The sequence below is a fragment of the Bidens hawaiensis genome, unplaced genomic scaffold, assembly GCF_021521415.1.
Source record: "Bidens hawaiensis isolate Kalapana, Puna unplaced genomic scaffold, B.hawaiensis_p1.1 tig00068301_1, whole genome shotgun sequence".
NCBI classification, from domain to species: Eukaryota; Viridiplantae; Streptophyta; class Magnoliopsida; order Asterales; family Asteraceae; genus Bidens; species Bidens hawaiensis.
This window is the reverse complement of record NW_027506617.1, coordinates 24,265-52,112: the sequence shown is the minus strand read 5'-3', so window position 1 is coordinate 52,112 and position 27,848 is coordinate 24,265. Positions and strand designations below refer to the sequence as shown.

The 27,848-nt window shown below is 37.0% G+C and overlaps 1 protein-coding gene and 1 pseudogene across 2 annotated transcripts; one reads left to right on the top strand and one right to left on the bottom strand.

Annotated features, from left to right (window-relative positions):
- Positions 1-12,387: 12,387 nt before the first annotated feature.
- Positions 12,388-15,488, top strand: LOC143618296 (phosphatase IMPL1, chloroplastic-like). Its single transcript, XM_077090562.1, has 10 exons — positions 12,388-12,693; positions 13,452-13,519; positions 13,962-14,095; positions 14,195-14,283; positions 14,415-14,472; positions 14,532-14,584; positions 14,688-14,786; positions 15,031-15,144; positions 15,222-15,323; positions 15,390-15,488. Exons 1-10 carry the CDS (start codon positions 12,403-12,405, stop codon positions 15,486-15,488), a joined length of 1,107 nt encoding a protein of 368 aa, XP_076946677.1. The 5' UTR covers positions 12,388-12,402.
- Positions 15,489-17,170: 1,682 nt separating this feature from the next.
- LOC143618297 (protein PHLOEM PROTEIN 2-LIKE A1-like) lies at positions 17,171-24,430 on the bottom strand (annotated as a pseudogene). The gene is made up of 3 exons (XR_013150980.1): positions 23,932-24,430; positions 22,642-22,741; positions 17,171-17,564 (listed from the first exon to the last, which is right to left on the bottom strand). The product of XR_013150980.1 is annotated as a protein PHLOEM PROTEIN 2-LIKE A1-like (transcript).
- Positions 24,431-27,848: the final 3,418 nt, after the last annotated feature.

Sequence of the window (27,848 nt, the reverse complement as noted above, 5' to 3'; positions counted from 1 at the left end):
AGTTCAGGGGTCTCCTCATCCATTTCATACTCCCCCTCATCTTCAGCTTCTTTCTTATCATCTTTCTCTTCCTCTTCCTTTTCAAATTCCATATTTATCAAATTTAAAGCATTGAATGTCTTAACTTCAGAACTTTCACTGCTTTCATCATCATATACTCTGCCAATAACTCCAACCCATCTTCTTCTTCATAATTCTCCCCCTATTTTGGTGCTTCTGAGGTCTTCTCAACCTCAGCCTGTTCAAGGGTTTGAATTCTCAGTAGAGCATGTCGCAGGGCATCTTCCAATGCTTTATTTCTTACTTCTAAAATTGCATTTATCTCTTTAAGCAAGATGTTTTCAAACTCTAACTCTGCATTGTTTACCAACAAGTCTTCATTAATGTATGTGGGTGAGGATGAGGGTGTCTATTGATCAGGTCTAAATTCCATTTCAGACTCTGGTTGGTTAGAGGAAGTTTCAGGTGATGGTGGAATGTTTGGTTGAATAGTGGGAGGATTGTCTTGTTTAGCTTGTGATTCTTGAGCTGGTTCTTTTACTGGAGATGTTGGTGGTGTTGGTACTAATTGATCATTAATAGGTTCTATATCTGGTGAGGAAGGGTTTGGTTCATCCATTGGTTCCGGGCTGGGTGAAAATGGTTCAGTGTTTGCAGGTGAAGTTGGTGCTGATCCAGGTGTTGGTTCCGGTTCAGGTGAAAATGGTGCTGCTTCAGTTGAAGTATCATCATTGTCAACTGTTGGGTCTGGTGATACAGGTGGTGTGATCATATGTATGGTGTCGGTTACCTGTGCAATCACAATGTCAATAAAAGCATCCACATCCACAACTTCTTGTTCTCTGCCACAGATAGCCACAACTGGCTCTTCATCTCTCTCCTCGATTCTCTAAATTGGTTCAACAATAACCTCAACATTCCCAACTTGCGGATCCATCTCTTGATTGTCATTTAAGTTCTCTTCATGACCAGCAGCTTCAGCAATAGGTTCAACAACTTCATAAACTGGTTCATCAATTTTGTGTGGTTGCTCTGCTTGTGATTCAACAACTGCAATGTCATTCCCTGCATCATCACCTCCATCATTATTATCATCATCACTTTCATCTGGCTGTTGTTCACTATCACTTTCTTCTGAATCATCAACTTCTTGCTATGGCGACTAAGGTACTTCCATAATTTCAATATTGTCATTCAGTAACCAAGGAAGTATATCCCACTCTGTATTCTCATTGAATTGACTTCTGGCACCCTTTATCCTCTTGTAAAGATTTGGATCTTGTAAACGTAGAGTTTCACCTGTTTTCTTCAGACCTTGTAATGCCTTGTTAATCAAGATCTGCAAGAATAATGGATACATCAAAATTTCTCTTGTGGATTCTTCTGAGCATTGCTCACCAAGCCATTAAAGATCATTCTTTAGTAGTTGAATGGCTGGTTGAAAAGAATTGCAACTATTATTGTGGCTAGTTCTCAGCTGAGTAGAGTCCAAGTACCCCTTCTTGGTGATAAAGAATGTATCACATGGTGAATAAGAAATTTGTATATCAAGGGAAACATTCCCTTCTGAAACTTTCCCTCATGTACTCCTCCTTGGTAACCGAGTAGTTCTTGAAAAATCCTTAAGAGTCTTTGAGTGGATTAAGAAAGGTGCACATTTTGATTGTCATGCAATTGAAGTGCCTCTCTTATGGAGCCTTTAGTTATTTTTATATTCTTTTTGTTTATGAAAACCCATTTAATCCAATTGAAAAAATTTCCTCTAGGCTTATCTACCAAGTTCCATACCTGTAAGTCTATGAACTGAGCCAACTCTTCCTGCATTGCTTCTACCCAACTGTTGTCTTTTAATTCTTGATTAATGTTCTTAGGTTCAATCCGGGAGAGAAAGCAAGCATAAAGACAGATGTTAGCCCTTTCTGAAGAACTTCTTGTCACTCTTTCATGCAAATCACCAATGATGTTTTTAGCAGGACGGTTTCTTTGTGTTGAGGTAGTCAGAACAATTTGATCTGCCAGAATTTCAGTATCCAAATTTGAGATGTTAAGCTCAGTACTTCAACTTGTAATTCTCTTCATGCAAAACAGATTCTTGGTTGTTGGTATGTCCTGATGTGGATGCTTCATTGCTTCCAATTTATAAAGAATCAAACCGAGATTGGAACCTGTCTTGAGTTTCATTGTCTACATGCACATGTGCCTCTCCATTCTGTTACACTGAGTCACTTTCCACTTCACTAGTATCAACATTCAGATCCACAGTTTCTAATTTTGATTTTGATAAAATTAAGTCTGATTCACTTGATTCCCAAACTATCTAGGAAGATTGCACTCTCTTGCAAAATGTCCCAGCTGTTGACAGTTGTAGCAGATAGCCTTTGATTTATCAAATCCAATCCGGTCATTTGGCCCACCAAAAGTTGATCTTCCAGTTCTGTTATAGAGTCTCTTGCTCCTGACAGCTAGCATGGCAGCCTGCCACTTAAGATCCATATCCTCCAGTTCATCTGCATCTATTTGCTCCAAGTCTTCTTGAACCACACTTATGTGAATAATGTTCTTTGCGACAAAGGCATTGTATGAATCTGTAAACATGGAGAATAAGGCTTGATTGTCATTCCCTTGTCCTGAATTTGGAACATATGGAGGATGTCCACTGGCTGTTGATGCACTATCATTATCGTCAATCATCTGAATATTAAATCTATGCTGACTTGCACCATTCATTAAGCTCGTTTCTGAAGGTTCTTTAATGATTGGTTGTTGAGATCTTATTAACACCTTGCTCAAAAGAGCTACAAGTGCATTTATCACCGAAAAGCTTGGTTTATCCTCCTTTAGCATATTATTCTCAATCATTTCATGCTCTGCAGCCTGCAGAAATGAAATCACATCATCCAACTTAAAGTTGGGAAAGCTTGCTTTCTCTCTGATGAATTTGCTTGTTGTGTACCAGTCACCAGATAAAGATGTGAGCAGTTTCTTGTTTAGGTCAAATTCAGATATCTGTAGATCTATGGTTCTGATTTCATTCACTATTGCCATAAATCTTTGAAGTACAGATTTCAACCTCTCACCATCTTTGAACTTAAACCTGTCAAGCTGTTGTTTCAGTCTATCCTTTTTAATATCCCTCAGCTCAACATTCCCTTCGAACATCTTCACGACCGCATCATACATAGCCTTAGCATTTGTTTGATGATTCGCACTAGTCAATATCTCCCAAGAAAGTCCTAACTTCAACATGGACAAGGCTTTGTCATCTCTCTTTTTCATTTGCCTTTCCAGTGTTGCATTGTTATTTGGGGCATCTGTAGGAACATAGGGTCCATCTCTAATGGAGTTCCATAGTTCTATATCATTGTAGTTAACAGCAGCCTCCAACAGAACCTTCCATTTAATGTTATTTTCTTGACCAAGCAGTCTTGGTATCTTATTTGTTGAAACTTCTTGTTCATCCATGGCTTGTCTTTCTCTTCAGATCTGAATGCAGTCACACTAAACAATCCTTTAAAGCTTCAAACTTTAACACTCAACCTTCTATCCCGTTGCCTTCAGAGAGCTTACATGACTCTGATCCCACTAGTCAGGACCGGACCTAGTGCAAAACCGATAGTGGTTGACAAGAACACACTAGATCTAATAATCCAAAGGCCTTCTGAATACACCGCGCGAAATCAGTATATTCAAAGATTGGGAATGAAGATTTGAATGATAATAAATATTCAGTAATATTAATAAGAAGCAATAGACAAAGATTCACTTATATTAATATATCGTTTAATAACAGTGATTACTGTTGCATGGAATGTCTAGGGTTTCGTGATAGCAGCGGTACGAGGTAGCACAAAGAGGAATATTCGCTCTGGTGGTTATGCTCTCGTAATCCGTTAAATCTCGTCTACTAGTGCGTTCAACCAAGTATTCTATTTATAGGCCTAGACATTCCTTCTAAAAACCCTAATGATTACATAATGAATGACAAAAACAACTACAAGTGTAAACAAGTCTTCGAGTATGATAATTCCTTGTCGAGCAGACTTGTAATGCACAGCATGCTCGAAACAAGTCTTCGAGCAGACTTTACTTAAAATATTTTCAATAGAAAATATTCTACTCCAGCAGACTTCAATCTTCATAACTTATCCTTGCTTTGCTCGAATATGTCCCATGAGCAAGCACGTTCTTCTAAATCTCTTCAATCCTGACTTGTGACTTATTGTGAACAATCTTCAGCATACTCTAGTGTGAAGCTTGCTCGGGACTGAACCATGCTCGAAGATTATAGTTGGAGCATATGAGACCTTCTTTTATTGTATCCATCTTCGACCCACCAAGATGCTTGAAAGACTTGGTTTAAACTAAATAGATCAAGTTGTTTGCTCGATTGGCAATCCATACTCGATGAAGAATATCCTTGCTTGTCGAAATGTAGCTTGCTCGAAGCCTTCAACACTTGGAAGAAATTCCAGAAGATAGTCTTATGAGCATAAGACATCATGCTCGAGGTAGTAAATACGTGCTCGAACGCCCAAGCTTGCTCGAAGTCCATACTTAGCCATTTCTTTGAGGAGGTTGAGAAGATTCCAATCTTCCTTGTAAATTTCCGGCTCAACAATTTGTGATTTCAATGCAAGAGATTACATCCTTCGTAACAACAAAGAATCCAACATTCAAGCGCCCGGAAAGTTATTCCCAAATTTGGAAGGGCAATATCAAATTAACAAATTTCTGGGCAAAGGAGCCTATTCGTTGGTTAAGCTCGATGGCATGCCGGTCTCGTGAACATGAAACGCGAGGCAGCTACGAAGGTGTTACAAGCAAATCAATTTCCCTACAATGTAAATGCGAGCCTAGGGCCCTGATATTATCTAATGAAAATGATACTCCGAAGTTGACAGATTAACTTAGCAATAACAGTTCAGAAGAGAAAATGAAAACAAAATATGGAAGACCAAACTTCATTTCATTTAACTAATAATATTTACAAAGGCAGATACCAACATCCGCTGGTAGAATATTTACAAAATATTTACAAACTCCTAACTACTTATATACAAACTAAATCTAGGCAGGGAATGGCAACTTAATCGTCCCTAACTATACCCCCGTCGGATCCTGCTCAGTAGAAGTATCATCGGGAGCCCTAGAGGAAGTGATTGCTTCATATGGCTCAGTAATTGCTCTAGCTTCTGCACATATTAAGTAACTCCTGGAACTCCGCCTTATTCCCCACTTGCTACGTTGCCGTCACAAGATTCCCAACAATCTTCGTCATGGCCTCGTCAGTTATGATGTGTTGGGCAACCTGCACAAGTTAAAATAAGAAGTCAACATAGAGAAGAAATAGAAGGCACAAGTCAAAAGGCCAAATATTAACTAACCTTGCGAATGGCATGCTCAATAACCAGTCGCGATCGCTGGCAAATTCGACTCTCTGGGCCATCAAGTTCTCAGTGGTTTGCTCACGGGTCACCAAGGCGTCAGTGAGCTGTCCAGCATCCGACTTCTGAACTGTCACCTCAGCCTCCAATTCCTTGGTTCACTTACGCAGATCGACGTTTTCCTGCTCATGCTTGGCGGCGGCCTCTCAGGTAGCTATAGCGCAGCTGCGTGCTTCAGCAAGATCTTCATTCAACTTCTTGCACATGGCCTAAAATTCTTTGCAGCACTGATCACGCTCCTTGACAAATTCCGCCGAATCTACCTCCGCCTTCTGCTACAACTCCTTAGCAGCAGCAAGAGCATAGTGGTGGTATACTCAAAATTCTTCACTTGAAGTTCCAAGTCTCTTATGGCGGCGTCGTAGTCAATGCCCTCAGCGTGAAGAGTGCGGTTCTCACGAAAAAGCTCGACCAAACCAGAGAGCCCCCGGACGGCATCGTTTGCTAAGTCAGTAATTAGGACGTCACGGGGTTGGAACTTACGAGCTGTGCGTCCCCGAGAGGGAAGCAATGCTCCAAAAAATTGGTGCAGATGGCCGGGTCTTCAAAATCGGTTCCACGAGTGATATTCCATCAAGGCAAGTACAACTAGTTAGCCTCGATGGAATCACCAGGCTTCACAACTATTGACCCACTGCCATCGGCACCTACACCCGCCTCACCACCACGTTCTTAAAAAACCTTCTGGTCACAATTGTCCCAATATCAATAGGGGGCCGCTGGACAGTTTCGTCTGCGTCAAGGACAAGGGCTTTAGCTTTACCCAACGTATAAAACAGATAGTGAGGGGGGAAAGTTTGACCCTCCAACCCCTTTGTCGGCTACTCTACTTGAACCTCAAATGACTTAGCCAGAGTCGACCTTTTGCGTATTAACCACTCCCGCCGTCATGGGCTGCGTTGCCGCCATGCGTATTAACCTCAGACGAGGGCACCACTTCCATCGTCACAGGCGAACTAACTGGATCCACCCTAGGCTGGGCCTTAAATGAGTCGCCTATACTCGCCTTCATCGGTGAAGAGAATAATGCATAAGTAGTTGTCTCAATGTTCTTCTGCACCTCCTCTTCCAGTTGCTTCACACCATCGGGGGGCGGCTGCACCAAGAATAGCCTATCATCCACCTCTGCAACAACAAGCATGTTAGCATAACAAAGCAGAAATAAAGAAGCACAAACCATAAAAAGTAGCGATCGCTTACCCTGCCCGCCGTTCTTGATGATCGATACCTTCATTACATCCTCCCGGATGCGGCTCATCCGGAAGAGCACTAGCGTGCACTCGGGATACATACGGAGCGGGGAAAGGCCGCCCTTCAAAGTATTGAACCAGTCTGCATTGGAATACGAAACTGGTTTTGGGATCCGGAAACTCATTGCCCTCTACAAACTACATTGCATGGGGAAACACGTGCTCAGTAATGTAGAAGAAGATAGTCTTCCACTAGTGGAGACTCTTCATCGTTTTCCTAGCAATCGCCTTGGCTCCCGGCCGGGTGTACAGACCAACCCTGGGAGTTCCTCCATAGGCAGAAAGCTACCAACTTGTCAGCTGTGGGGGTTATCCCCAAACAATGACAAGTGAACTCGAAATGGGGGAGGCGCGCCATCCTGATTGGATGTACTTGGGATGGATGCAACCCAAACACGCCAGAACCTCCAGCAGGAAGCGAGTGCTTGGCAACCTTTAATCGAGAAAAACTCCTTTACACAGCAATCTTGTCGGCTGGAGGATTCCTCGCAGTCCTGCCAGGAGCCGGCAACTCCGGCTCAAACTTGGGGTCAATCCAGTAATCGGTGACAACCTCATTGAAGTCAACACGTGTTATACGATATCCATCGTTAGAGGATTACGCTGCCCCTTCTCCTTCTCTGGATGAGAAGGACCAGCCATAAAATGCAACATGAAAGAAGATTTCGGAAAATATTCGCCAGAGAGGATGAATATTTACCGGAAATCTCAAAGAAGAAGGAGAGGTAAATAAAAAATGAAGATAACCCCTCTTTATATACACATCGCAATTAATAAGGTGGAAGCATTTTCGAGAAGTGGCACACTAGTGGTCCAGTTAGAAGCCATAATGCACAGGGGACACATTAACAAATGTGTTACAGCTGGGCGTCCCAATGGGATTCTCGCCCACGCGCCTGACACAGATGAAAAAGTTGCCTGTGGAATGTAACCATCGTCCACGTCCCATCACCTACTCTCCATTATCACTTCCACCAATAATTCACGCCAAAATCCACGTGGCAATACAACCAAACAAGCAAAAAAGGTTCATGCACAAACACAAGTGTAATTCTCCATGAGGAGTTCCCGTTAGGTTGGAACCCACCAAAGGGAAGGTCCTTCATAACCTCCCGTCGAGATGTCACCCACCAAGGGAAGGTTTCCCATAACCTCTTGCCAAGATGGCACCCACCAAGGGAAGGTCCTCCATAACCTCCCGCCAAGATGTGACCCTCCAAGGGAAGGTTTCACATAACCTCCCGCTAGGATGTGACCCGCCAAAGGAAGGTTTCCCATAACCTCCTGCCAAGATGTGACCTGCCAAGGGAAGGTTTCCCATAACCTCCCGCCAGGATGGCACCCGCCAAGGGAAGGTCCTCCATAACCTCCCGACGGGATGTGATCCGCCAAGGGAAGGTTTCCCATAACCTCTCGCCAAGATGTGACCCACCAACGGAAAGCCCACTATAACCTCCCACCGGGATGTCACCCGCCAAGAGAAGGTTTCCCACAACCTCTAGACATAATGGGTTCCGCCTAAACCCATGATGAAAGCTCTACTAACTGGGGAAAATAGCGGGAGATAATTCAAGGATACCTTAGGTCACTCATCTGTTCATAGTTCCTCTCAATGCTATCACGTGAGACCAGCAATGAACTAGGGGACTTGAAGAGGTAGCATATTAAACCCACCCAAGCACCAAGGCGCTACCACAGGCGCCAAGGTGAAACCTGTCGAGCACCAAAGATACCCTAACACCTTGGGAAATATAGCGCCAAAAATTTTCATAAGCATGGTACAAAAGGAAGTATCTCATTGAAAAAGACACCTAGCCAATAAAGGAATTACAATACGTGAATTATAGTACAACATAGTACAAAGGTAACCATCAGTCAACCGCTTTACCCACCAGCCTGTCAAGCGCATGCGAGTGTTCCGTTATTAACACTGCAGGCGACCCATACCATCTCTCCTCCTATCCGACTATAAATAGAACTCACGCCTCAAAAGTAAAATGATTGAACTATTAAAAGCGAGAACACTTAGTAGTACATCACGATTATTTATACTTATTCACCAGTCAAATATTGATTCTCACGTCAGATGGTGGTTACGAGAAGAGCCCCCCCCCCAATTCCCTTCTTGTAACGAGCTCATGGTGTTCTATTTTGGAGGAGCTTACACTCATATTAGCCGGATTGCGTACAACCAATCGTGGGAAAGACTAGACTCCAACCTGAGGATAGGCTACTAAACCGAGAGTTGAACTAGTGTTTCTTCAAAATAATTGTCATTTTTGCTGCAAAACATATAATAATATACCAAAACATACAAAAATAAATAATTTTTTTCAAATAGACTGTGCATCCACAATAATGCACTTAATAACCAATAATAAACATCCCAAATCAATGATACTAAAATCATATACCCAGGTCCAATAAGCACAACTTAATAAAACATTCTAACTCAAAGATATAAACTATATCTGCTGTGATTGTTAACATCAATTTCAACATTTTAAACTAGCTCCTTCTAATATATCTATATTCATGTAAAACTTGTTGATCAAGAAAATGAATACCTTTAATCACATAACGCGCATGATTTATATGGATAGAGCACATCCTGCCATCGTGTTTTCTCCTGTAACTAATTCTGAGGGGTGTTGGAGGAGATTGGTCTCTAAGGTGGCTGTGAGGGGTGTTGGGAAGGAGATTGCTAAATACCTCTGTGACTTTCAATTTGGGGTGGGAGTCCCTAGTGGGGCAGAGGCCGTGGTTCATAGCGCAAACAGGTTTTTAAATCAGTTTCACTCGGATGGGTCATTGGCTATGCTTACTGTTGATTTCTTTAATGCCTTCAACTTGGTCGATAGGACGGCCCTTCTACATGAGGTACGAAGTCAATATCCTTCAATTTCCCTATGGGTGGATTTTTTATATGGGAAATCGGCTAGGCTATATGTGGGTGATGCTTACATTAGGTCCACCACTGGGGTTCAACAGGGGACCCTCTTGGGCCTCTTCTTTTTGTCTTAGTTTTACATCCACTTGCTCACCGAATCAGAGATCATTGCAAGCTTCTTTTCCATGCTTGGTACTTGGATGATGGTACGATTATCAGTGACACTAGAGAGGTGGCTAACGCATTAGATATTATCAGGGCCGAGGGCCCTCGTCTGGGTCTTGAATTAAACGTTAAGAAAACATAATTATTTTGGCCAACGTGCAATGGGGAGAAGGTGCAGGACAGGTTCTTCCCTTGTGGGATTGGAAGGCTGCTTGGTGTGAAAATCCTTAGTGGCGCTATAGGTCGGGATGTGGGGTTTATCAGCAGCTTGGCTATGAAAAGGACATCTAGTGCTTTGGAATTGATGAGTTGTCTCCCAAGGCTCCGGGACCCTCAATGCCAGCTTTTTTTTGCTTCGCTAATGTATGGGGGTCGCAAAGCTATTGTACGACCTAAGAACGTGCCAACCTATGTATGTGGGGGAAGCTATTTCTATTTTTTATAATGGCCTTCGAGGGGCTATTGAGGACATCTTGGTTTGTGGGGGTCCGTTCTTCGGGGATCTCAAATGGAGGTTGGCATCACTTCCGACCCGTTTTGGGGGGTTGGGTTTATGCTCGGCCGAGGATGTATCTACATAAGCTTTTGTGGCTTCAAGAGCACAATCATGGAATTTGCAGGACCATATTCTTCGGGGATGTGGTATTGATGGGTTAGACTTCGATTATGGGTGTGCGATGGATCGTTTACGCACTTCACTTCCCGAATTTGATCTTGGCGGGTTCTCTAAGAAGGACACCGCCGCTCTAAAGCCCAACATGCTTTGGCAAGTACCTTATTTAGTTGAATCGTCCAGAGTGTAGAAGCGAAGTTTGATCTATCCCCTCGCCAAAAAACGGTGTTTGAATGCCTTCGGGCTCCTCGGGCTCAAGATTTTCTAACGGTCATCCCCATTGAAGGATTAGGCCAACACATGTCGGGGGTGGAGTACCGGGCTATCCTTAAGTACCAGCTAATGATCCCTATGTTTCCGACTGATGAGCCTTGCCCAGTTTGCCGCAAGGTATGTTTGGATTCCTTTGGAGACCATGCGGTGCATTGTAAAGAATTACATGGTTTTAAATGCAGATATGATTTGATCAGGGATGTTTTGAGCGAGGTTCTTAAACGGGCTGGGATTTCTGCTAAAAAGGAGGCCCCTGTTAACTTTCTTACGAATCCGCTTGAAGGGAGGTCCACATTAAGGCCAGCTGACATTCTTGTGTTTGGGTGGGCAGGGGGGAAACACGCTTGTGTGGACCTTACAGGAATGTCTCCTCTTGTCGTGCTCAGGGACCGTGGGTTTGTTGTGGGTCAGTCCGCGTTGAAAGTCGATTCGGGCAAAGTTGCCAAACACGAAAAAGCCTGTTTAGAGAATCAACATGTGTTTCTCCCTTTTGTTTTTGATACCTTTGGGTTTCTGGCCCCAGAGGCTATGAATTTTCTGAGCAGGATTAAAACGTGTCATACATGGTATTTTTTCGGCTCCTACGTCCCAAAGCTTCGTTTTTAGTAGGATTGACTTTGCTATTCAAAAGGGGATTACGGCGCAGCTTGTTGCCCGTTTTTCTACCACTTTATTGTAATCGTTTTGAGTTTAATGTAAAGGAAAAGTACCCAACAAAAAAAAACTAATTTTGGTCGCACACATTTATGAAGCAATATGTGGCGATGGTTAGGAAATCAAACAAATTTCGACCGGCGATTGTTAGGGAAGAGATGAGTTCCAGGAAAGAGAGATATTACCAGATATAATTTCTAGGATAGAGGTAACTTCGAGAACCGTCTTCGCTACCAAAGAGATGAGAACAAAAGGAATGGCTGCCATAGAGAATTTTCTGAACGTAATGCTTGAAATTAACTCTAAAAGGATTATATGTATGACCAGTTTATTAGTAAGACTCATTTATCATTTTATTTGACCCATGACCTATGGATATAGCTAGAAAGAATTAAATAAGAAATTAGGATTTTAGGAGTGAAAAATAAGTTAGGAAAGAATATGGCTTAACACATCATTACCAATATCTTATTTGTTAGAGTAGAATTTTGAAAGTGTTGATATATAAGATTAGAAAAGTTTAAGGGGGTGTTTGGGATTACTTATTTTACCTCCATATAATTTATTATTAAGTTAATAAGTTACAACATTGTAACTTATGAAACTTTTCGTCTCACAATATAAGTAATCACAAACACCTTATTACTTTTCAAAAAGTTAATAAGTTATAAGTTGGTGAAAATAAGCAATCCCAAACACCTCCTAAATTGGGTTCTTCCTTTAAAAAAGTTTTTATTGACTACTTCTGAGCCTTTACGTTTGTTAGTTTGTTTGTGAGTGTTACAGTAAGTGAGTCTTCTTAAGACGGGATGCTAATCGTGAATACTGATTTCGACACCTCAGGGTTGACTTCCTCAAAACACACTATCAAGGAGGAAACACATTTTGGTGCGAAAATCGTTTTTAGCCCGGTTTTAAATATGAGATCTCAAATATCCTAAACTGTAACCTCGCCTCAATCCTAAACCTAGAACTTTAAGTAAATCATGAAAATAATAAAAAGTTTTAAGTGGCTACTTTATCGGAGTCATCAAGTGTGTGCTCGTTAGAACACAACTAAATACCGTTGGAAACACTCGACCAGCAGCAAATACAATCAAAACCCTCCCTCAAATGGCTTCGATTCTGGTGCCATCAAGAATCATTTGTTGGCCGACATTCAATCAAAATCAAACCCCCAATTCATTTATTCATCCTCCTAACTTCACTTCCAAATCTCGCGACAGTTGTTTATGTTTAAATTCAAAATCAAAATCAAAATCAAAATCGTTATACCCAAGTACAACCACCAAAGCTGTGTTATCAGAAACACCCTATACCAAGATTGGTGCTCTATCAATTGGTCCTATTTCATCTTCTCAACTACTCCAAAGTGTCGAATTCGCTGCGAAAACCGGTGCTGAGGTTGGTTTCTTTTAGGTTTGACTTAAATCCAAGAATTATGAAACTTGCTTATTATTTACTGTTACATCGTACTTAAGGCCACGGGTAATGCCCCGTTGCACATGGCATTAAAGTTAAAGCAAAAATAATCACTAAGCAGTAATTCTCACCTGATTTTAAAAAATTTGACGCTCATAAAACATTCCTCAAGATTGGAACATCAGTTCAGTTCAGTTCAGTTCAGTTCATTTGAGTTACGTTAGAGGAACAAGAGAAAAATTAGTGGAAAACTTGGTTACTGTTGTGTGGAGTTTCCCTTATATGTATGTATGTATGTATATAGGGGCAATTTTGTTTCAGAACCCAACAGTATGTTATAACTATAATTAGATTGCGCTTGCACATAGTGCATTGAAGATTTTCAAAGTAGTGGGAGCGAGAAAATGTGGCGTAACCATCTTATGAATCACATTCAAATAACAACTGACAAGTACATCACATATTGTTAGTTCAAAAATGAACGCCCCTTAATAAATGTATAGTTCAAATAAGCAGTGCATTTACCCGTGATCCTGATGATTCAACAAACAATGTATTCACTGGTGAATACGTGATATAATTGCACCCCTTAATACACACTTATGTCATCATGAGAAGTTGAAAACTAGCCAGTTATAAATCATAAGTTCATTTTTTACCTGTTTGGTTTTTGATGTGTTTAGTGGTTGTTTCCCAAAATAATTGCTTAAGTTTTATTCATTACTATTTACTATTCTCAGGTTGTGATGGAAGCTGTAAATAAGCCTAGAAATATCAGCTATAAAGGACTCACTGATTTGGTTACTGAGTATGACCACATACTTTATAACTTCTGGATGTATAGAATAACTTTTTTTTTCCTTTTTTTCAGTTTCTTTTGATCTCCTAAGTTTTATAAACAACCAATATAGTGTTTTATGCATTCTCTTTTAGACTACTCTTCCTCGAATAACGCATAGAGTTAATTACACAGATGGTCCTTGTGATTCAGGCAAAGTAACATGTTTGGGTTTCGTTAAGTTCATGGGCATTTCAGTGTTTTCATATTTGAAGGACTATAAAATGCCAAGGGGTAATTTGGTCATTTCATCCAAATTTAACAGAAGTTTGCCTTAATGCCCAAACTCGTTACAATATTGAAAACACAAAACCCAGACATTACTTTTTTGCTTCGTATCCAAACATCTTTCTTTTCCAAACCATAGAGACTATTTGTGTAATTAACTTAAGCAAATATTATTCACTCACAGCACAGATAAAGCGAGTGAGGCTGCGATTCTCAACGCTGTTAGAACGAAGTTTCCAGATCACCTTATTTTAGGGGAGGAAGGAGGTGTTATTGGGGATTCATCTTCTGATTACCTTTGGTGCATTGACCCTTTGGGTATGTAATTTGTTTACCTTATAACTAGGTCAATGCCTTATTTATTTTAACTTGTAAACTACACTTGCATTTCTGATATATTATTTCATTTCTGTCTAGACGGGACCACAAATTTTGCACATGGATATCCTAGCTTTGCGGTCTCTGTGGGAGTGCTCTATAGAGGAAAGCCAGCTGCTGCGGCTGTGGTAATGTTAATATAGCTTGAGCTATTTCATTTTATAAATGATTTACATTTATAAAACACTTCATTTTGATTGTCAGATGCGTGATACTTATTTGCATTTTCATAATAAAGAGTTGGCATTTTTGTTGACAGGTAGAGTTTGTTGGGGGTGCTATGTGTTGGAACACGCGCACTTTTTCTGCTGTTGCTGGTACGAAAATATTTGTTTTTTTTTTATTATGTGAACTTTGTTACAATTATTTACTTCAGGTGGAGGTGCATTCTGTAATGGGCAAAAGATTTATGTTAGTCAGACTGACAATGTGAGGTTTCAGTTAATCGTTATCATAAAATTATACATATGTGGATAATCCCTTTTATTTAATAAATTAATAGTATTCACTGCTTATTGATTCAACTTCATAGGTTGAGAAAGCTCTACTGGTGACTGGGTTCGGGTATGAACATGATGATCCTTGGGCCACCAACATGAACTTATTCAAGGAGTTTACTGACATCAGTCGGGTAATATTTGTATAGCTTACATTATGTGGTCTGTAATAATAAGGCTTGAGTTTCTACTTTCTGTTATTTATATTATATTAGAGATAGCAAAAATGGGTGATGGGTTTAGCGGGTTGAGTGATGGGTCAAAACCAGAAATTTTAAATTTTGGTTTCTTGGTCCAAACTTGTTAGCATAAGCCGAATAAAAATATTCTAATAATTGATGAGTAAACGAACACAAATTTTATTTGTGTTTTCCTTAGGGCGTGCGGAGACTAGGTGCAGCTGCAGTAGACATGTGCCACGTGGCATTGGGTATAGTTGAAGCATATTGGGAATATCGTTTAAAACCATGGGACGTGGCTGCTGGTGCTTTGGTAATGATATTTGTTTTATTAAATAATGGAAAATAAAAAGAGAAAAAGAACTAAACATGGCTTTTCAAATCAAGCAGATAGTTGAAGAAGCTGGCGGGGCGGTTTCTCGCATGGATGGTGGAAAATTTACTGTATTTGACAGATCACTTTTGGTATCAAATGGTGCATTGCATTCTAAGGTATGTCTTTTAGTTAATAACTGTCACATATTTTAAGTGCTAATAGTGTTGCTTATGAAATGCCAGCTTCTTGAGAGAATTGGTCCTGCAACAGAGGAGCTAAAGGGCAAAGGGATTGATTTCTCTTTATGGTACAAGCCAGATGATTATAACACAGAGCTGTGATTTACATGTCTTGTTGCTGTTATGTTCATTTTAATTATTTTATTTTACTTTGTGTCAGCAGATTCTACTTTGTACTTCTTGTTCTCTTATGCATCTTACCCTGTACACCAACCAGCATACCAAAAATGTATTTTACTCCAAAATAATTGTTAGTTATCATTAATATATACATTTCGGCTTCAAATAAAACTTTCAATGCCACTTATGGGTTAGTTTAGCTAGGCATAAACATTTCATAAGCCTATTTCATGGTTGACTAAACTGAATCAACATGTAAAGACCTGTTCACCATAACCGATTGGTTATTATTTTCCGTCTAACTGAAAGTTTGGCTATGGTTTCAATTTTGGGCTTAACAAACCTAGATTGACCCCTGTACTCTAACAAATGGGATGAAAGTCACACCAACTAGGGATGTCCCGGGCGTGTTGCGCCGTAGTTGTCTTTTGTATGCGCTCTTTGTCGCTTTTCGTTTAGTTTAGTTAAGTTTAGCTATTCATATTAAATGTCATTTAAATTAATTTGCGCCTTGCTCATTTAAAAGATCTAATTTTTTGGTTGTTGATGATTTCAGAAGTTTCCTTCATTGTAGCTGCTTCATAATTTGTCTTTGTTGGTTGTTACAAAAGTTGCTTGCAGAGTTTAGCTAAAAAATGTGAATAGCAAAAATAAAAAATTTGATGCATATCCATGTGTATGTATACGTATAGTGGTACAATACTACAATCATGCATGCGTATACCATATAATTTTGATATTTTATTTAACTTAAAATGTGATAACCAAAAATATGATGCATAAATATGGTATGAATGTATGTGTTGGTAAATGATTTAGAAGATAAAGAAGGCTCAGCACCAACATGAAACATGGGCTCATCACATTGCCACTAACCAAACAGTTGGTGTAACCTGGAGATGCTAGGCCCAACTAGACGTGCACAAAATAACCGGTTCCGGAACCGAACCGGTGGAACCGACCCGGAACCGGTTCTAACCCATACCCGGAACCGGTTCCTGACCGGGTATAGGATTTCTCCTCGGAGCCGGTTCCGGAACCGGAACCGACCCGGAACCGGTGGAAAAAACCCGGAGGAACCGGTCAAAAACCCGAAAAAAACCCGGAGGAACCGGTCAAAACCCGACCCGGAACTGGTCAAAACCCGGTCAAATACCCGACTATACCCGAAACCGGTTCCGGAACCGAACCGGGTTTGACTTTTGTTAACCATACCCGGAACCGGTTCCTACCCGGTTCCGGGTTTTTTAAATACCCGATTTGTGCACCTCTAGGCCCAACCACCACGAATTTACAAAAATTATCCCCATGCTATAGCAATTGATTGTACTTTGATATATAGCATAATGTTCTCCATAATAATTTATTATCAAAAGTGGAACCGGTTCCGGGTTTTTTAAATACCCGATTTGTGCACCTCTAGGCCCAACCACCACGAATTTACAAAAATTATCCCCATGCTATAGCAATTGATTGTACTTTGATATATAGCATAATGTTCTCCATAATAATTTATTATCAAAAGTTTGAAAAAATTTGAAACTTATGAAAGCCATATGTTATTATAAAGCAAAAGCACCATATGTATGATGTAACCCTTTTTATTCATACATACCTTTAATTAATAATAATAATAAGAATAATAATAAAATTATTACTTATTATTATTATGTTGTTTTTTCAATTTTCAAGGTTTGGGTCTAATAAGTGCACCTTTGACTAACAAACCCTTCTTCCAAGCCCCACCTTCATATTCATACAACGAAAACTCTAGAGATCATTCTTTTTTGGGGTCTACCATAAACTCGCCCACGTCCATCTCAAACCACTTTGATCTCGGCTTTTCCATTAAGTTTTCTTTGTGTTCTTGTCTGTATCCATCCGATAAAACGAGTCTCACGTTGATAGGAACCTCCCACCCCCGTAAGTAGGATCTTTTAACATGATAATAAAAACAACCTCGTACTTAATTCCCGGTGTTAATTTTGAAATTTCAAATTTCCCATGAATTTCTAACCAGCAAACACTTTTAACATTTCTGCAACATCAACTTCTTCACTGCATGAACGATTGAAATTGAAATTTTTAGTTTTTGTATTCGATATTTTGCTTAAAACCCGAACCAAATATATATATATATATATATATATATATATATATATGGGTTAGTTTCATTTGAAAACTCAAAAAAAGTTAATAATTTTTAGGAACTCTTTAAAACCAAATATTTTTTTAACTTTTTTATATATTAACATTATTTGAGACTTATTTTATCATATTTATAAAAAAAATTTTGATTAAATATATAAATCACAAGTTATACATGTGTAAAATTTATGTGATAAAAATTTACATATGTGTAAAAAAACATAGATATGCGTAAAATAACTAATTTTCATAATTGTAATCGTAAATATAGATGTCAAAAGTGATAAAACTACACTCAATTAACATTAACATACAAATTTTTTTATAAAAAACGTTAGTTATTAAGAGTTCCTTTGAGTTCTTAAATAATTGAATAGTTCTCAAATGATACTAATCATATATACATATATATATATATACATATATATATATGGGAGATTTCAAATGAGAACCCCTTTGAGTTTTAAGAACTCGAAATAACTCAGTGTAACAATTTTTTTTTGAATTTTTTGCCACATACGTAATATATGTAAGTTACATACACGTAAAAAAATTACAGAATTTTTTACACACCGAGCCGACATTTTACACATGTGTAACGGACGTAAAAGTTAGTGTAACCAGTTACATGTTTATTCTCTCTCCTACTTTGACTTTTTTGCCAGATTTAATCTCAACCACATATTCCAATCCACCTAATTAAATGTGTGGCATAGAATGGAGCTCTTAACTTCTTATAACTCAACATGGTTCTCAAAAGATCCCTTCCCTATATATATATATATATATATTGGCAAAGGATCCTAAGAGAACCATTGGTAAATTAAGAACTTTGAGAACCATTTTGGACCACTAAAAAAAACCTATAAAAAATATTTAAAAAATTATAAAACAAAAAAAAAAGAAAATTTAAAAAAAGTAAAAAAAACCAAAATTCTTATATTTAATTCCGGTTTCATTAAAAAAACTAAATTTTTTTTCTTTTTAATTCGTATTATACATATACACATATGTATACTTTCATTTAATCTCTAGTTACGTAATATACACATATGTATACTTTCATTTAATCTCTAGTTACGTAATGTACACATATGTACATTATCATTTACCTTAAATTATACATATGTGTATAGAAAAAACATGTGTGTACATATTATACATATATGTATAATAAAAAAAACGATTTTTTTTTCTTTTTAATTCGTATTATACCTATACACATATGTATACTTTCATTTCATCTCTAGTTACGTAATGTACATATATGTATTTTATCATTTACCTTAAATTATACATATGTATATAGGAAAAAAAACATGTGTGTACATATATGTACATATTATACATATATGTATAATTTAGCTAAACAGAGAATTTTTTTTACGATTTTTTAGAAACCGGAACGATAAATAAGAACTTTGGTTTTTTCAGTATTTTTATTTTTGTGTTTTTTTTTGTTTTATGATTTTTTTTTTATTTTTGGGTTTTTTTTGTGGTCCAAAATGGTTCTCACAGTTTTCAATTCCAAAAAAGTTTTCACATGATCCTGATACTAATATATATATATATATATATATATATATATATATATATATATATAAGAATCCTAAGAGAACCATTGGCAAATTGAGAACTTTGAAAACCATTTTGGACCACTAAAAAAACCTATAAAAAATATTTAAAAAATTATAAAACAAAAAAAAAACGAAAATTTTAAAAAAGTAAAAAAACCAAAATTCTTATATTTCATTATGGTTTCATTAAAAAAACTAAATTTTTTTTTATTTTTAATTCGTATTATACATATACATATATGTATACTTTCATTTAATCTCTAGTTACGTAATGTACACATATGTACATTATCATTTACCTTAAATTATACATATGTGTATAGAAAAAAACATGTGTGTACTTATTATACATATATGTTTAATAAAAAAAATGATTTTTTTTCTTTTTAATTCGTATTATACCTATACACATATATATACTTTCATTTCATCTCTAGTTACGTAATGTACACATATGTATATTATCATTTACCTTAAATTATACATATGTATATAGGAAAAAAAACATATGTGTACATATATGTACATATATGTATAATTTAGCTAAACCGAGAATTTTTTTTTCGTTTTTTTAGAAACCGGGATGATAAATAAGAACTTTGGTTTTTTTTAGTTTTTATAGTTTTTTTATTTTTGTGTTTTTTTTTGTTTTATGATTTTTTTTTATTTTTGGGTTTTTTTAGTGGTCCAAAATAGTTCTCAGTTCTCAATTCTTAAAAAGTTCTCACTTGATCCTGATCCTAATATATATATATATATATATATATATATATATATATATATAGGCTAAGTATAAAATGAAAACCCACTTGAGTTGTGAAAACTCTAAAAACTCATTCTCAACCACATGTTTTTAATTAATGTTTAAATTTGTGGTCCACAATTAAAGTGAATAAAAAATGTAAATATAAATATAACTTTTTCTCTCTCCTGAAAACATATATAAAAATTAGTAAAAAAATTTTAAAAGATAGCAAAACATTTTTTTTTATGTTTCGATGTTTAGTATTAAATGTTACAACATATATTACATGTAACAAAAAACAAAAAAAAAACGATGTTACATAGGGTTTTCACGGGTTTTCACAAATTAAGTGGGTTTTCATTTTAACCTTACCCTCCCCCCCACACACACATATATATATATATATATAGGGTAAGGTCATTGTCGTGGGTTGGCGGGTTCAACCCACATGAACACGAGACACAAAGCTGAAAATTATTAGACAAACAAACCAAACATGCCATGCATATTTGTTGGTTGACCCGAAAGTTTATTGTTTTTCGTTGTTTTCACATATTAGTAATTTAATTTTCAATTTACAACAAAAAGTATAAATTTATATAAAACAATTACATTTTAACTATAAAATCTCATGCGAACTTCCATACAGTTTTAAAGTTTTTGGTAATATTCCCAACGGAATTAGATTTATTACCTGCGTTTTTAAATAAATAATAGGAAATATAAATGGGTTATGGAACACACAAACCAACTAGTTAACGATTTAACATTTAACTATGTAATCACAAAACCAGTAATTGTACTTGTGTGTTGCGACGGAGTTAGTTAAATGATTACTATTCGAAAGATATAGTTTATTCCGACGAGTACGCGACAGGAAGTCAGCTGGGTTAGGTTTTATTCTTTACGGTAAAATTTAGTGGCAAAAGTTTCATTACCAAAGTTGTAGGATCAAAAAGTAAAGATGTAAGTTGAAAGGGTAAAATTTTTTTTACCAAAGTTGATGGGTCAAAAAGTAAATATATGAAACAAAAGTTGAGGGGTCAAAAAATGTATATGAGAAACTTGCGTGACATGTTTGAAATGTACTGTGCTTTGCGGCAAGTATGTAGCAGGAAGTCGGTCGTTATTGTTGGACTCGATATGCCCAAGACACATAATTTTATTGATGTGGCTAGTACGTCGTGATCCAAGTCGGGTCATACCCAATAACAAGCTAGACAAACAACAATTATATTTGTTTATAAATGATATGATCATAAGTAAATAAATATTGACACTTATGTTATTTAGAAAGGGGTTTTTAAATACAATGTGCTTGTGAAATAAATAAATCATATAAATGATTTATATTTTGAGAGAGAACATTCCATATTATTACTTAAGATGGTTAAATAACAATATGTGAAAAATGGTTACCTTGCATGTTACATATAATGTGTTATATTTATAATGGTATAAGTTATAACATTATAAATATATGTATTAATGGAAAGTTGTATAAAAAAAATAATAATAAGAATGAGAAAGGAAGCCCCCCCCCCCTCTCTTTCACTTCCATTATTTTATTATTATCTTCAAGGTAGTGGAGGCATACAAAGGTTTTCATTGGTGCTAGTGGGTGGTGCCTTTTATGACTATTTTTCAATCTTCTCTTATGAACAACTTATAACACAAGTAACAACACAATAAGAACACTTGAGGAAAAATCCTCTACTCTTTCTTCCTCTCTTTTGACGGCCAAGAGCAAGGGAACCAAGGAGTGTTGTCAAGTGTTACTAAATCCTAGCTAGAAGTGTTGTTTGTTGGAAAGCTTGGAGTATGCTAGCTTGAGGAGCTTCATATTCAGGTTCTTGCCTTCTTCATCATCATCTCCTTCCTCTTCCTTTGATTTGAAATGTAGCTTTAACATGCATGGACTTATAGTGACACTCATGTGTTGGATAGTATGTATTTCGTATTTGGATCCGGGCTTGGGTTTTGCATATGTAAAATCGGTTTTATACATATCAAATTAACAAGATTTAAAACTAATTTCCGCTGCGTTTTTGGTAAAATTGAGATCTTATCACTTTGATAATCTTGTTAAAACCCAACAGTTATCGGTTCATTCCTTATAGTAAAAAATTTGTGACAAAAGTTTCATTATCGGAGTGAGGTATCAAAAAGTAAAAATGTAAGTAGAGACGGCAAAAAATTTATTATCAAAGTTAAGCGGTCAAAAAATAAATATGTGAATCTATAGTTGAGAGGCCAAAATGCATATATATGAGAAACTTAAATTTGATGGAGATATATTAAAATAGTGTAAAAAGAGACCAAAATAAGACGTGCGAGAAGTATTTGTCGTCACAAATAAACCATTAAAAGAGTTCAATAAACATAATAAAAAATCATAACTCAAAATATTATTATTATTATTATTATTATTATTATTATTATTATTTTGAAACGAGCATGACAGGGGAAATATTTTAGTTTTTTTTTATTTATATTTTGAGTTATTATTTTTTTATTATGTTTATTGAACTCTTTTAATAGTTTTCTTATGGCGACAAATACTTCTCATATTTCTTAATTTCGTCTCTTTTTACATTTTAACATTTCCATATTAATTATTATGTGTTTATAATATTGGGCTAAAGTTGATGAAATATTTAGTCACCTTGTTTCTTTAATATAGGGCCAATGCCAGTAACGGCTGTCTTCCCCCAAAGTGATGGTGGGAAGCAGTTTCCATGTGATGCCTTGTCAACCCAATATTTCTAATTCAACCAAAATAAACATATTTCTAGTTAGATTGCTAATAATACACTAGTCTAATATGGGTAAATGAATGAATAAAACCGTCTAAACTGTTTTATTTTATGAAATTAGATCATCTTCATTAGTATAGTTTTCATAACCTATTTAAAACATTAGTATTATATAAAACATTAGAAAACAAAATAAAGAATTTTTTTTTTTTGTAAATATACTCTTTAAACATTAGTGAGCATTTGTGATCAAAAGGCAAGAATGGACGTACTTGACACGACACGTCCTTTAATCACACATTCTTACTAACCCATAATGTCCTATTTTGAGTGGAACTAGTTTGATCCAAACCATATTGAAGAGAACTTGTCTTGTCCCGAACCAACTAAGACCTTTCTACATCTGCCCACCCTAACCCGTTGACCCGCCGTTTTCCAGGCTTACCTAAAATCTTCTAAACCGTTTTTATTTTATAAGGTAGATTATCATCTTAATGGCTTAACTTTTTATTAACACACTTATCACATTAGATGAACATAAAACGCTGTAAAATAATTTACAACAAATATTTTGTGGGTGGGCCTAACTCGACCCGTTTTGAGTTGTATTAAAGTTTAATCTTTAAACCCGCAACACGGCTTACACCCACCTGCCAACTATTGTCATGACACAACAATTTTTTGTGTTAAAACATTGAGGAAAAAACTTAGGCACATAACCCGTTAATGTTCGTTTATTTAATAAAGATAATACACGAACAAACTTTGTTCATGTAGTTAGCAAGCGAACATGAACACATGTCTTGTTCTTTCGTTTAAATTTGTTTATTTCCGTTCATTTATGTTCATTACTTTACTTTTGTTTAAGTTCGTTTGTTTACGTTTGTATTAATAAACTTTTCAGGCTCATGACAATTTGGTATAAATCTAATAATTTTTCAGGCAAACAAATTGTTCACGCTTACTTTCAATTGGTTTTTAACCTAGTTATGTTCGTTCAGAACCATTCGTTTATCCTGTTAACGAATGAACATAAACAAACGCAAAGATGTTCAATTTCTTAATGAATGAACACAAACAAGAAACCTCCATTCATTTGTTGTTCGTGTTCGATTATTTTTTTGGTAGTAAACGAATGAAAACAAACATGCTTTGATCTTGGGAAACTTAAAAAGATTTGTTACGGGAAGCAGACCTACCTTCCTTTTTTTGTTCAAGAAAACCCCGGCGTAGAGTGGGTCGATTGATGACGTGTCAATGGCAGTATCTGCATCCCTTAAAATGGCTTCACAGTCATGAGGTAAGCGGTTCCTTGTGGTTGTAGTTACACCTGCGGTTTTAGTATTATGATGGTTTTCATGATATTGTGATGTGATTGATGGTTGTGTATCCGCTTGCTGTGATAATCCAGATCCCATATTGAAAATATTGAATTACTTGTATTTGTTAACTATTTGGTAACCTGTTTATATAGAGCAGGAGGTTGGCTTTGATCACAGCCAGTCTTTAGCAAAAGGTTGTGTATTAATAATCAAAGAATTAGATTCTATGGTTCTGATTGATAGAGAATCTTGTGCTTGTGGGAATGCTATAGATGACCGCTCTTTATAGCTTGAGAGTTTGGATTCCAAAAAAAGTGCAACTTTTTATGGGCGTATGGTATACATGTAGGTCAATAGAGAATCTAGGAAAAGGGGTTAACCGGTGTGAAAGCATGATTGATTGTTCTCTTTAGAATGAGATGTTCGACATGACCATGTCCTATGATCCAAAGTGGGTTTTGTAACACGCCTAATTCAACATCCATTGCTCTAAACGGTCCTTGATTTTGGTGGCCACCCGTTTTATGGTGGATGGAGTGAATCACGGGACCAACGTGGCACCACGTGGGAGGATTGGGAACACCATCCCGTGACCGGCGGTACCGAAAACATCAATTCCTGCCACATTAGTTCTTGCCGCTCTCCTTGCTAATGATGGTTGGGTGTCGAACGGTAATATTTAACCATTCCAACCGTTTTTTAAAACACTCAATCATCTCAAACCTCTTTCAAAAAATTTATTCTTTCAATTCACACAACCCCAAAACACCTATGACGTGGAGCTATGATGATAAGGTTGCGCTGCCGAATGCTTGAATGTACGTCGTGAACAACATCAGATTTGCCACACCCTCAAAATCTTATCTTAGCAACGAAAGACTTAACTAAGGAATTTTGAGAGGTGACAGACGCCGTTCAGCCCATCACAATTAAAACCATTTAAAATACCATATGGACTTTTATTAAATGTCTCATTAAAGTATACAAGTTATTATTTTATTACAAGTCCAACTTTAACGATCCAAAACACACTTGTTTCCGGTTTGTCCCGTCCATCCTTCGCAAAGCATCCTAACTTTTCATTTACCTGAAAAAAATGTTAAAATACACGTCAACTCGTGTTGGTGAGTTCTCAAATAAACATTGTATCTGTAAACCATGATGTAAAGTTCTTGACTTTACATTAATATTTCAATCGTTTAACAACAACAATAATAATTGTTGGGATCCAATTTAACTAAACTAAGCTCAATCAATAAACACAATAATGAAAAAGTAAACAACTGATCTGATCCTTTGAACATATTAGTATCACATTAAGTGAATCCATATTGAGTTATAAATCATAGTATTATCAAAGTGTAATTGTTGCGGAAACAAAACTATGGCAAGCTTTTAGAAGGTTTCATATGGAAGAAAAATTTTATCATTACTATAATCAAAAGATTACAATCTATTGCTCCCCCTTAACCTTAGCTCATCGCTCACTGATTTTTTTGGTATAACAGTACTCTGATAAGGTGAATCTGTAATGTGTAAAAGTGTTGATGAAGAAGAGACTCTCCTATTCATTATATACAAGTGTGTAACTACTGATGAGCTAAAGGTGAAAGCAACATATAACATTCTATTGCAAACAACTAATTAACTATTCTAAACAACTGACAAAAAGGAATGGGATTACTCTATAGAATAGTAACCAAGTTTTATAATTGTTCTAATTAGGTCACTGATAAAAAATTTTGTTCCAATCAGGTCACTAAACTTTTAAAATTGTTCTAATCCTATATATTTGACCTGAATGAAAGGTAGTTTAGGCTTTTTTCAAAGTATTTTACCTGATTAGTAGGTTATTTAAGTATTATTAAAATTAATAAACACATAAAACAAATAACATCAAATTAAAATCACAACAAAAAAAACAGTAAATAACATCTTCTTTGTCATCGTTTCTCCGATCACCAACCGACCACTACCTTCAGCCAATTCAGCCGCTGACCACCATCACCACCAAGACTGTAACCACCACCGGCCACAATCAACACCACCATCTCCTAATCTACCATGTTCCACAACCCCAAACACAATAGCAAATCGATTTTCTGGCCAACAACTATCACCATCGGCACCTCACCTACGAAAAGATTGTAACGCCTATCACCGAAGACATCCAATTCAGGCGCTAAAAACAAAAGCGGTGTAAAGTCCGGATCCAAAAAACGAAGACGTTTATGGTTGCGACCGGAAAGACGAACAGTAGGTTTTGAAACCGTCAGATCTGCTCTTTGCACCTAGGTTGACGAGCAGGCGGATGTTGTTCGTGTACCTCAAAGTATGATTTAGGAAGTGTAACATCCGTATTTTGAGAATTAATAGATAACGAAAAGTTTTATTATTAGCGGTGTGTCGTTAGTTTGGTTGTGTGCGTGTTTGTATTTGGATAAGATTGGAATGGAGGTGGATGGTGGGGCCCATGGCTCCCTATATAAGGCCATTCCCCATCCTTTCACCATTTCTTTACACAACACACACACTAGAAAACACACACTTTCTCTCTAGCAATTTGGATTCGGATCCAAGCAAAAGGAAGGAAGAATCTTGGGTGTAAACACCATAAAACATCAAGAAACACCACCAAGCTCCACGGATCTGTCCAGATCCGAACCCGAGACCAACAAAAGGTGAGTTTTCGTTTTAAAGGTTAAGTTTTAGGTCGGATTCGACATGCAAACTGATAGAAGGATAGATCGGGGGTATATGATGGAAGAAAAACATGAACTTGATAAGTTATAACCCTACGAGAATATTATATGGTAAAAATGTGATGTTCGGGCCTTATAAAACGCAAGTACACAAAATTGGTACAACCCAAAATCATTAAAAATGGTAAAATCGGGTCCTAAGGAAGAGTCACGAAGTAAAATGGCCATTAAATGGTAAAAACGAAGAAGAAGAATTTCGCATCGCATAAGCCATGCGAAGCGAAAAAAGCAATTTCGCATCGCACAGTCATCTGAAGCGAAACAGTTTCATGCGAAGCGAAATAGTTCCATGTGAAGTGAAATTCACTCTACCTTTCATGTTTCTCACTTGAGAAAATGTCTAGCTGACGACACATCCCATGTGTCACTGCTGGACATCTAGGTAGACGAACAGTTGAACTATGTCGAGCAACCCATTGGGATAGTTGACCACAAGGAAAAGCAGCGTCGTCGTAAGGTTATTCCCTTGGTGAAAGTAATATTGAAGCATCGTAAGGGATCGGATGCTACATGGGAAGTTGAAGAAGAGATACGCAAGTTCTACCCGCAATTGTTTAGTGATAATAGTTAGGTTTCTGGGACGAAACCTCCTTTAAGGAGGGTAGACTTGTAACATCCGTATTTTGAGAATTAATAAATAACGGAAAGTTTTATTATTATCGGTGTGTCGTTAGTTTGGTTGTGTGCGTGTTTGTATTTGGATAAGATTGGAATGGAGGTGGATGGTGGGGCCCATGGCTCCCTATATAAGGCCATTCCGCATCCTTTCACCATTTCTTTACACAACACACACACACTAGAAAACACACACTTTCTCTCTAACAATTTGGATTCGGATCCAAGCAAAAGGAAGGAAGAATCTTGGGTGTAAACACCATAAAAAACAAGAAACACCACCAGGCTCCACGGATCTGTCCAGATCCGAACCCGAGACCAATAAAAGGTGAGTTTTGGTTTTAAAGGTTAAGTTTTAGGTCGGATTCGACATGCAAACCGATAGAAGGATAGATCGGGGTATATGATGGAAGAAAA

Bases quoted from the DNA above. Each gene is read 5' to 3' on its own strand.
- LOC143618296 (XM_077090562.1), top strand. From the start codon at position 12,403: ATGGCTTCGATTCTGGTGCCATCAAGAATCATTTGTTGGCCGACATTC. The intron at 14,096-14,194 runs GTATGTAATTTG...ATTTCTGTCTAG, and splicing joins TTGGTGCATTGACCCTTTGG to ACGGGACCACAAATTTTGCA. The intron at 14,585-14,687 runs GTGAGGTTTCAG...TCAACTTCATAG, and splicing joins ATGTTAGTCAGACTGACAAT to GTTGAGAAAGCTCTACTGGT.